We start from the raw sequence: 12,475 nt of genomic DNA, 5'->3' as shown, positions 1-12,475 counted from the left end.
TTAGAGTAGGGACCGAACGGTCCAGTTTCATAAAAGCGGCAAAATTTTATGAAATGGCGAATCCAGAGCTTGCCAAATTACAAGCCCAGCTAAGGAAAGAAATACAGAATCATCAGGTATGTAAATGTTTTTATTTATTTCTTTTAAATTAATTTGTTGCATCAATTTACATTTTTTTAGCTGGTCGCTTCGAGTTTTTCATCGGCGATGTGTTAGCGCCCCCATCTTTTTTTAAAGGGACAACAAGAGAGTTCGTCCGTGTGGTGTGTGCGCGAAGCAACAACCTTCAGGGTTAGCTACTTTACAGAAAGAAGGGCTGAGCTATCGAATGAATGATGGACTTTTGCCCACTATAAATAAAAATTAAAATCATGATAATTGTAAGTAACTAACACGAAACCTGATAATTTAACATAATTTAATATTTAATACAAGTAACTCCAAGAAACAATTTCAAGAAATACACCTGCCTGAACAGTCCAGTCATACCAACCAGCAATATGACCTCTCTTCTTTCCATACTTTTTATTGTACAGCACAAACTAATTGTTTTGTATTTTGTGTTTTTAATGTAGTTAACTATGAATTAATTTATTAAATCACAAGTTTGTTGTATTCTTGCGCTAGTTATCCCTAGCATACCAGATTATTAATATTTCTCGGATAAGAGACATTTTGGACAGGTACCGTAGTCAATACCAAATGATTTTTGCAAATGATTGTTTTTAAATAATCTAATGGTATTTCATAATCATGTATGATTGAGTATACTTGTTTAAGTGTTCACTGTATTTACCCACATGTTTGTGATTTAGTTCAAGTCTGACATGAATTTCCGAAAGGATGGATAAATCTGAATCTGATGTAGTTCACATTTAACAATATAAAAAATATTAATAATTATGATTTTATAAATGAGGTTTTTTGCAAAGGAACTATCAGTATTATGTGCTGGGATCATTATTAGGAAATAGCCCTAGGTCTATTTGTAATCATTCACTAGAAATGGAAATTCCAAGTAAAAATCACAGTATTTTTTTTTAGTAAAGGTGCAATTGTGAGTTAACTTTCATGCTCATATGTATGAGTCCTTGAATAACACTCCACTAGGCGACGGCAGAATGATGTCAAAAATATTTTCTCTGTTTCCTGTTATAATATTAATAAAGAATTAATAATTAAAAATAAATATTACACATTTTTTTTTACAAAATACAGCGTTATTTATATTATAAAATAAATAATTTTTTGGTAAACATTTTCGTTGCCATAGTAATGTTTCACTGTGTATTGGGCGTGGCTCCAGAGTGATGTGGTTCTTTAGATAATGTTTTGGAGTTTACTACATTTGTAGTTATAATAACTCTATGGTTAACAGTCACTGATATTTTGTTTTTTGGGTACAATCAACTTTCCCAACTTTAAAGCCAATTTACACAGAGAAGCGGTAACGATAAGCAGAAAAACCTGGAAACTCCCGTCTGCTCCGCGTTGTTTGTACATGATTGTATGTTTTTGTTACCGTTACCGCTTGTCTGTGTAAATTGGCCTTTAGGCTGGCTGTTTGGTTTTCTGAAAAGTCTGGTAGTTCAAAATGTGTTTTGAAATAGTAAACAAGAATTTTGGACCCTTGAAGATAAGTATGATTTTGGTAGAGTTTCCGGTTTTCAAAAAGTTCGGTATTGGAAAAATTGACTGTATTATATTAGCAATATGCCAAGATCACAGTGGAAATATGGTAGATTCAATGTTCACGTTTCTGTTTATATTGTACCATCTATATATATTTTTATTTTGCAGTATGTTGTCGGAAGACTTAAGCGGGAGCCATTTGTAAGTACTCTATGATGACCTTGGATTGTTCATCAACACATTTTAATGTTTGATGACCTTTGTAATTTGTTTGAATGATACTCTCATGCTTTCATTAATTCATGAAAAAGAGTGCAATGACATGACCTTTCAAATCATTATATTTTCGGTTTAAGATCTTAGTTGACACGACATGCTACTGTACACATGAGTTAAAACGTAGTCGTATTAGTGATATAGCCAAGGAGTAGATGCAGGCCTTGTCTTTTGAAAATTATAGGTGTGCTACAAATTGCACTCCTCAATACATTCAGGGCTGCTGTTATAGGTGTGCTGTTTGTATTTTGGTGTGTAGAAGTTTACCTAAAATTTAAGCGTGTTGTAAATCACTCCTCAGGGGCATTTTAGGAGTGTGTTAGGTGAGTGATCGCACTCACCTTAAAAGACCAGGCCTGTAGATGGCAAAAATTGTTAGGAGTAGGGATAGATGGCAACATTTAAAATGTTAAGAGTAGGGGTAGATTCCAAAAATGAAAATAAAAGAATGTGAAAATATCTGTATATTTCAACTGCACTATAGCAAACCATTATAGTTGGTTTTTTAACGTACAATGCGTTGAACAACATTTTAAAATTTGTTGAAACCCTGGAGTAGAACCATAGAACCATTCAACCATTCAACCATTCAATCACATTTAGGCTCTAACTAATACTAAATGGTACATGATACGAAATTAACCAATCAAATGTCACATACATTCAGGTGTGTTTATAAAAAGTGTAAGCCAACCTTCCACTAACCTCTGATATAAGAATGAACATCATGCTGTCAGACCACTGACGAGCAAAATGCAAGAAAAAAACTTTTAGGAAACCCATAGGCAAACATCGAAAATTGTTCTTTAATATTTTGTAAATCTTTGAATTAAAAAAATTCTATTTAGCATAAAATGTCATAGCCTGAATGCATGTTTCTGTTATAAATCAATAATTTTGACATTAAAGAATTTTTTTTCTACATTCATAGAATGCTGATTTGCGGAAGCAACTTAATGAACAACAGATGAAAATCCAAGCCTTAAGTGATAGACAGGTGAGACAAATAGTTTACTCTTAAAGACCACACTCATCCATGGACACACCCATCTAAAACCACACCTATCCACGACCACACCCATCCAAGCCTCGACACTCATCCAAGACCATGCCCATCCAAGACCACATCCATCCCTTACCAATCCAAGCCAACACTTGTCCAAGCCCACACCCATCCAAACCCATCCAAGCCCACACCCATCCAAGCCCAAACCCATCCAAGCCCACACCCATCCAAACCCATCCAAAACCCACACCCATCCAAACCCATCCAAGCCCACACCCATCCAAACCCATCCAAGCCCAAACCCATCCAAGCCCACACCCATCCAAACCCATCCAAGCCCACACCCATCCAAACCCATCCAAGCCCAAACCCATCCAAGCCCACACCCATCCAAACCCATCCAAGCCCACACCCATCCAAACCCATCCAAGCCCAAACCCATCCAAGCCCACACCCATCCAAACCCATCCAAGCCCACACCCATCCAAACCCATCCAAGCCCACACCCATCCAAACCCATCCAAGCCCAAACCCATCCAAGCCCACACCCATCCAAACCCATCCAAGCCCAAACCCATCCAAACCCATCCAAGCCAACAATTTTTAACAATTGAGTCTTTGTGTTAACTTTCTTAACACTTAAAATATTGCATGGTGAGTTTAAACACTAGTAAAGTTAGGTTTGTGGTACACCATGTTTTTCCAATTCAATTTTCGTAAGATACATCATTAAGTAACAACAATACATGAGAGTTTTGTTTTTCTTAAAAAGAAAAATGCACTTATGCCGGAGAAAATTAAATAAGCCTAAAGTGCTTTAAGGCTAGTTCCACCAGAAAAAAAGTCAAAAAGTGTATAGAAATAAATATTTCAAGTTAATAAAGTATGGTTAAGAATTTTAAGAGAGACAGTCTTATTTAATTTTTGAAAGATCACACACACTTCACTATACTTAAAATAGTTACATTAAATTCTGCTAAAAAATAAAGAATGTATTCACTGCTAAACATAAAGTAAATTGTGTGGGTGTGTTTCTGCTGTGCCAAATAAGTCATTTTATTTTAGTAAAGTTAAAGGTTTGTGGTACACCATGTAGGTTTTCAAAAAGGGAATAAAGTATAGTTCAGAAAGGAGTATTTTTCAGAAGATGGTTGTATAGCATAACAACCAAAATGTTGAGACTATACTGATTTCCTTTTGGAACACCAGAACATTTGTATTTATTTGCCTGTTTTGTTTTGCTTGCCTTTTATTTATTATGCTCTGTTTTGTTCAGGCATAAATTGGAATAAAATACATTAAAAAAAAACCTTGCTCCCTGGTCATGTTTGAAGCTCCATAAAATGTTTTGTAATGTTGCAATATAATTTATGATTTTGTACAAATTCTGAAGAATTCATGAAACACTTTGTTTTCCTTCTGCTTGATATAATCAATAAATAAAGTAAAGCTCTGTCTACACGATCAAACTGATATATGGACACGATGGTGTCATATCACAACCATATTTGGGCACATCACACCTTTTTTGATAATGTAGACAGAACATAAGATTATTTGCCTAACTACGTTTGCCTACGTAAAATGTTTAGTTCATTTTACCCCCTACCCCCATCAACTTATTAACATTAAAGGTAATTAGGAAATTTGATTCCCACTATAGAATTTCATCTGTTGTCAATAACAGATTTAAATTTATAGTTGTTGGTAACGAAAGCTCTGTACTTGATAATACAAATGCTGTAAGAATTGAATTGTGTGATTCTGTTTTATCCTTGCAGGTGTTACAGAATTATTTATCATATTCACAATTTTTGACACTGATCTCTTTCTTGTGAAACATAGAAATTGAAAGTTCAAATTTTAGATTTTGACTGTGAGGATTTTAAACTCGTGAAATAATCTCACTATTCAACAAATAAAATAACATTCATTATTTGTTTTATATAACACACATTGTTCTAAAGTAAACATGTATTCTATCCACTGCTTCCATCTTTGAAAAATAGTTAGACAGGCCATTAAAAATGTTAGCGCTTCAAATTTTGGCTGCAGAGTAAAACAGTAATATACCTGGGCACACTACAGGTTGGTTGTTGTTGCCAGCCCCATGTTGCATTATGCAAAAGTCCTGTATTGTAATAAGAAGAACCACTTCCACTTTACCAAAAAAAAAGTAGCTTTATTTCAAAATGCTTGTTTTAATGGTGATACAGTACAAAGGTTTATAATAAACATAGAAATCCTATACCCAGAGCTACCCTTTAACATTTCATCCTCAGAGGTCCTTGTTTCTTTTCTTCCGTTTCTTAATTAGAAATAAATTCAAGATGAGATATGTAGTAAAATTATTGACTTTGGATTTCCAAAAGCTTACATTATAATGAATTTGTAATGATTGAGTAGCGCTTAGTACGATTTTGTCAGTTGATGTTGTTTCAATTTTACGTACTCTATTCAATTGGGTGTGAAGTCCATGACTTTCTGTATCTCAATCACAATTAATATTAGTCATGTGATCCAAAGAAGAATTAACATTCAAGCAACAAAAATCAAATCCAATTCATGAGTTTAAACAACTGTTATCACTCAGTTCTAATACTCTTATACCAATTGAACATCTGTATAAATTGTTACAACTTGTTTGTTTGATCTCCCGATCTATTACACATTTTCATACGCGCATACGACCCATGATAAATCTCGAAAGCATAGTTGCGTTCTATTTGATACTATGATTGGTCAGAGCATTCCGCGTACTGTATGCACAATAACAACTTTGGAAATTTCGAAACTAAAAAAAAACAGGCCTATCATCGGTGTGTTTTCTCCCGAGATTTCCACAAAATGGTCTTCACACTATGCAAACCTGGTTACAACTTGTCACAAGTTGTTACTTTTGGCAGGTGTGAAAAGGTATTCTTAGCAATTTTGTGTAAAAGTGTCTGAGTGGGCATAGTGGTGGATCTAAAAACTAGCCTTCCCATCAATGTCATTTGACAACCTTATATTCGATAATTACCGTAGTAAATTTACGGACAAGTTTGTATGAAGACAGTAATAACATATAATAAGCTACTGGCGTGGTTTTGAGTATGTTGGCGTCATGTTGTGCGTGTAATTATCAAATTACGCAATCGTCGTCTTCCCACCATTGTAAACTGTAAAACATACTGTCATTGTTCTCAGCAACAGTTTTCTATTTTTATTTATAAATTTAATTTTATATTTGCCTATTTTAATCACAATTCCCTATATTATATTATTATCCCATATTTGGTATTGTTCACCCATTATTTGCATCTGTAACCTGTAGTATTTTAAATATCATTGGTCATATTGAGTATGCATTTGCATTTGGAGGATCAAACCGAAGCTTTAAGTTTTCAATGTAATCTCATCATTGTAAATCCAAGTATCTGATGAAATATCAAACTAGTGCGGACATACTCTACCATCCCCATTTCTATGACAACCTGGGATTAGTGATGGATCTACTATCTCATTCACTGCTATTCAAATCTCGCATTTGACTTGGATAATTCTTTAATAGCGCTGTTAATTCAGAATTCTAAAATCTGGCAGATTTTCAGCTTTTATTTAATGTTTTTTAACCATTTCATTTGACTTGTGTCATTGTAAATCTGAAGATTTTTTATATGGGTTTAGTAATTTCTCTATAAATTAAAAAAGTATGATTCATCATGAGGGTGTTTTACATAGTTAAGATATATTGTCCCCCTAAAAAAAAAATGTTTCAATTTTTTTTTTAATATGCCATTTTAATGTCATATAATATTGAGGGCGGCGTGTGGCGCAGGGTGTTGGACGTTGGACTACTGATCGTGAGACCGAGGTTCAAATCCAACTCTCGCCGCATTGCTTGTATCCTCAGGCAAGATACTTAAATTACGTCTGCCTCTCTCCACCCAGGTGTATAAATGGGTACCCGATTAGATCAAGACACAACTTTGCGCTGATTACTAGCTAATGTAATTTAATGCAAAAAATAGTCAAATTGACTGTAAGTCAATGGGTTTATTTAGTCTTTATAAGTGAAATAATTTTGTGTCCATTTTTTTTCTATGGAAGGAAGTGAATAACTTCGTGAAAACTGCAAAAGTCTGATGTTATAAATCTATTTTTCATTGTGGGGGACAATACTATGTTTTTTTTAACGTAAAGGGTTATTGGGGAAGGGGAAAGAAGGGAGGGGAAGTGGAGACTGCTATCCAATTTGTATTGGAACATTCCATGCTCTTACTACAGTTGAGGCACATCAAACTTCAGTTATAGTTTGCAATAATCTCTACTTTAAACCATTACAAACCCCTGAATTAAATTAATTTATACTCGAAAATCTTTCATTCAATTCACAACGTATCTGCCAAGAGAGAAAATTGTATGAACTGTTAATTTTATGATTTAATTCAAATATTGATTTTAAATGTTCTGATGAAATGCATGACCATTGAAAAGTATATTTTAACAAGTTTCCTTTTATTGAGTGTGTGTGCTTAACTACAGGAGTGTGTGTGTTTAACTACAGTTTTTTCCTGCTTTCTGTTCCTACTGTATACAATAATAAAATTGTTATTACTTGTCAGTCTTTATTTGATCTTATTTTAATCTTAGGAATTACAATTAGCAACTAAATCCTATTACTTGCTTGTATAAGAACATTGGTAATAATCTATTACGCGAGTACATGGAGTAACGATATGAGAAAATTATTTATCAAGGAGAATAAACTATCTAATTATGAGTTTACTACTACAGTACTCTATCCCCTTCTACAGTACTTATTGAATGGCTTTGTGACACAGTGCCATGGTAATTGTGAAATCATTCAAGCATGACAAGAACAACAACCACCCAAAAGTATATCAAACCATGATAAAACCTTACTGTATACGGACAAAGAACAGCATCGTTATTATTGATTAGACCGTTTCTATGTAAAATGTTTTTCAAGTGTTTTCACCCAAAATTGTTTCTTTAGTCTATCTGTTATTATAATGAACTTTTATGTTTAATTAGAATAGAAGTTCTTTGTTTACTTAATTAAATCTTTGGTATTATTATAAATTAACTGGCACAGAAAAAATTTTAAATTGCTTATTGATATACTGAAAATTAATTAATTAATTTAGAAACCAGAGTTTGGTATCCACTCTTCCAGGCTGGTAATTAGTTTTAGAAGGTTTATTCAATGTCCAATTTTTTGTTTTAGTAGTTTGGTAATTTATTTGAATAAGTTAAATTTAACATTCTCTTGAAATATTTCTCTGTAATATCTGAAAAAAAAATGTTTGGGAAATAAAAAAAGTATACTAGTATAAATATTTACCATATTCTTTTTTCAAGGTTATAAATAAAGTGTACTGTATAATTAAATAACAATATAATGACTAAAATTTATGCTGCAGTACGAATTAATTATATCATAATAGTATGTCTGAAATAATTTAATTCAGAAAGGGATTATTATAAACATCATTTTCACAATAATAACAAAATAGAATTATTTTTCTGTAAACTACAAACACCCATTTTGCAACTACACCTTGCACTTCTAACTTGATCCCTTAAATTTTGTTTTCTTATAATATTGTATAGCAATTATAAACTTCTGACATGATCCCTTAATTGAAAGATGCAGAAATGGAATTGTGGGTAGTGTAATTGGGAGTTTATAATAATTAATAATCTCTTGTTAAACTTAAGAGGGAGTTTATTTTAACTCGGGTGATGATTTTAAGTTGTTTTTATTATCTTTATAGAAATGGGTTGTTCAGGATTTGCGGAACGAGCTTGTCAAACATGAGGAAGCTGCGGTTGGTGTGAGTAGTTTATTAAAGAATTATTAATTGATGTAAAAATTAAATAATTTGATGTATATGAAATAACACTTTGATATACATTATGTAGATGAGTTTTAATTAAATGTGATTTATTTTACAAATGATGAATATTTATGAACACAGCTGTTCGAATCCCATGATGCATAGCAATTGAAATTGAAAGAAAAACTTTTGTTGTAAAGCAATGAAATTCAAAGATTTTTTATTTACTAGATAAAGGTCATGTTACGTCATTATTTTAAAATATCTCATTACATTTTACGAAAGTGAATTTCTTGTAATATTAATAATTATCTATAACTTAAATTTTTTTTATCAAATAAAAAATAAATATAACTAGGTATAGCCTGAGGAAATTATAAACCATTTGTCTAGGCTACCAACATTTTTATAGTAATGTATCATCATCAGACGTATTGCCTGACTTGATTAACTTTCGACCTCTGGCTCCTAGTTTTGATAAACATTATATTGTAATGTAAATTAAGCAATTATGATTTTTTTTAAAATCATTAATGCTGTTCTCTAAGCAAAAAATATATCTGAAATTATAAGCATGATAAATATATTTGGATAAATTATTAATGAATTACAAATAAATAAAAGTTAAAAATTGATTGTTAGCCTTAAGAAATTGTGAACGTTTTTAGTAGACTAGAACTTGATACCAATACATCACATAGTACCCTGTCAATTTTGTACTTTGGCAAATGAGGACTTCATTTCCTCCTCACATAATGATATTGAAAGTTATCATAATATAGCTTCCTGTTCATACGCAAGATTAACCCCAGAGCTCCACTCCCCCTTTTCCTCAAAATTGGTGTGCTATTTGTACTAATAATTACCTTCCTATTACTTTGAGGATATATAAAATTACTATGAGTTCTGTTCAAACTACAGTATTCTTATGTTGCATGTACTGTATTAAAAAATTATGTAATTCATATTAAATCAGAATTATATAAAGTGGATGATTGAAACAGCAGTGTTTACGCACTCAAATCGTCAACTAGGTGTAACATGCTTGTGATAAAAGCAGTCAAATATGTATCCATACTTATTTTTACAGAAAATGGGAACTCAAACTGTGAATAATTCTAGGCCATTAACGTCCAGGAGTAATAATCAACAACACAAAGCACAGGTGCCAAAGTTATCATCAGGTAAGTAATGATAATAACATTTCATGTGCAAGACAAAAAAAACCCCAATTATTTTCATTTATATTTTAGGATCTGCATGTGTAAATTATTCTATCGCAGTCACTTTAGTAACTGCATTTTGTACTACAATTACGCATGATTTTTTTAAATTTTTATTCGGGTATAAAAGATTTACAAAAGAAAGTCTGAAGATATTGTATTACAAAGATTGAAACATTAAAAATGATGGATCAAAAGTAGACAAATTCACAGCAACCACACAAAAAAATGTAAACATACAGAAAGGCATATAAAAAAACATTAAAATGCAACAGAATTGCAAGGTTATTAGATTAGTTATCATACATTTTCACATATTCATCTTAATTTTTAAATTATGTAGATTTTTATAAATGATTTGTTTCAATGTAGTTTTTGTGGCATTCACTGCAATAAACAACTATGTTTACCCACAGAAGCTAGCTAAACAATAATTGCATACGAGTGTCTATTTACTAACGTTTAGTAGAATTATTTTGCCCATGTCCTTTACAAATTTCCCTTATTTGATCTGGGTTTGAGCAGATCTACTGTAGCTCTTCAATCTCCTTGCTGTTTCTATCCAAGCAGTGAAGTAGATCACAATGAGGCGACCGCAATCTGTTTATAACTAACCAGATGCTTTACATAAACAAAATAATTTTAAGTTCTTGGGAGAGTTTCATTATGAGATAAATTCATACAGTGATATACAATACAAAATCATACTCCTTTTTAAATGAGTAAAAGTCTCTCAATAATTTTCAATTTTTATTGCAGGCTCATTTAAACTACTGTCTTCTCCAGCCAGTAGCAGCCAGCGGTCAAGCCATCATACGTCCAGCAGTCATCATTCATCTCACTATGGAAACCCGTCCCGAATGTCAATAATGACCAATAGTCCTATCAAGGTTCCAACATTCACCACTGTAAGGTTGACCAGTGGAGGTAATAAAAGAGCGACCAGTCCAACTGTTATTCAGGTTAGTTAAAAACAATACCGAAAAAAAAGCCCATCCAAAAGTACTAAAAAAAGAAGCCAATGGCCTTCTTTTCAAGGTTCTACGGTATTTCTGTTTAGTTTTAGTTGTACTCTCCTGCATTAAGGTAAGTTTAAGTTGTTTTTCGTTTTGGCTTTTACGGAGTGCCTATACTGTAAGAGAGAGGGTTTGTCATTTTTGTTACTATACAAATCCATACAAATGGGATCTAAATAACTGGAATTGAGATGTGAAGCAGTGGTACAGTACTTGTGGAGTAGTAGTGAAATAGGATGTCTAAACTGTGAAACTGAATATGTTGGTGAAACTAGAAAGGTAAAAACCAGGATGGAAGAACACAAGAAAGATGTGGAAACAAACACCGAACACGTAAATGCCAACTCAGAGTCGTACGACGAGTCAATATGACTGTGTGAGTTGAATCCCGACAAAATGAGTCAGGCGGAGTTTTTAGGCCGTCATGAGAACTTTAAACATATTTAATTTTTTCCCAATGAGACGACTCATCAGCAGACAATGCTGTCTGATTTGGCTCTAAGAACACGAGCAACTCGCAAAACAGAATTCAACCTGCAGTAACAGATCATATAAACAGATTTAACAAAAAGTGGATAGATAAATCAAAAATATTAGAAAAAGATTGAAAAAATTATTTATAAAAGAATTTTTATGGATCAGGAAAAATAAAAATGAATAGGAATGATGGTGAGTTTTCGCTTTCTCACATATGACCTACTCATTTCACCTAAATGAAGTTGAAGAACTTCAGAAAATCGCAGACTACAGCTACCAAAGCTACTCCTAGAAACCACTAACATCCAATCATTGCCAGATGAAAGTTTGTTGAAAACAAGTCAAAATGTCGCAAACATATGTTTCCAATTACATAAAGAATTGTATACATATATATACTTTGTACTCGTATGTTCTTCTGTCATTTATTATACATTTTTCTGAAATTTATACTTTTCATGAACTTAGAAAATTGAAAACAAAACATTATATAAATAATAATAAATGTGTACAATATTTTCTTTCTAAATATAAAAGTCACATATAAATGAAATACTACAACGGTCTCATGTAAACACATTATTACATACATCACTTTAATTATCAACTTAATTGTTATACAGTATAAAAATAAACCAAATGCTGATTAAATTACTATATTGGTATATTTTATTCACATAAAAGAACATACATGGCTGAATTGTGTATTTTCACCAAAGCAATAAATTAATTTAATCGGCACAAACATAGAAAACGCAATATTCCTGTGACGACCGATAAAAAGCACAAAGCTGGGTATACTATAAGATATGTCAGTATTCAAATAAAGTGTAATCACAAAATATAGAGGGCGCAATTATGAATTATAGTCTTATCAATAATAAGTTCTGTGGTTGAGGTGTATGAATAATGAAGATGTATCCATAGTGATCACTGATAGAAATTAATTAATTATGTCCCTTTCCAATTAAACATGGTCGTACACCAATAGAACGGATT

General features: G+C 32.2%; 1 protein-coding gene across 4 annotated transcripts in view; it reads left to right on the top strand.

The window, feature by feature from the left end:
* LOC144847566 (uncharacterized) overlaps nucleotides 1-12,475 on the top strand; it is a 29,535-nt gene continuing 17,060 nt past the window's right edge. For all 4 annotated transcript variants that reach the window (XM_078703995.1, XM_078703994.1, XM_078703993.1 and 1 more), the window contains exons 1-6: nucleotides 1-116; nucleotides 1,801-1,833; nucleotides 2,840-2,905; nucleotides 8,698-8,757; nucleotides 9,851-9,944; nucleotides 10,743-10,945. In XM_078703995.1, the coding sequence (XP_078560121.1) occupies nucleotides 54-116; nucleotides 1,801-1,833; nucleotides 2,840-2,905; nucleotides 8,698-8,757; nucleotides 9,851-9,944; nucleotides 10,743-10,945 (519 nt within the window). In that variant the 5' untranslated portion in view covers nucleotides 1-53. The remainder of the gene's footprint in view (nucleotides 117-1,800; nucleotides 1,834-2,839; nucleotides 2,906-8,697; nucleotides 8,758-9,850; nucleotides 9,945-10,742; nucleotides 10,946-12,475) is intronic.

The sequence above is a fragment of the Antedon bifida genome, chromosome 7 (assembly GCF_963402885.1).
Source record: "Antedon bifida chromosome 7, ecAntBifi1.1, whole genome shotgun sequence".
Lineage (NCBI taxonomy): Eukaryota > Metazoa > Echinodermata > Crinoidea > Comatulida > Antedonidae > Antedon > Antedon bifida.
The sequence above is the reverse complement of the archived record's forward strand: the minus strand, read 5'-3'. Positions and strand labels throughout refer to the sequence as shown.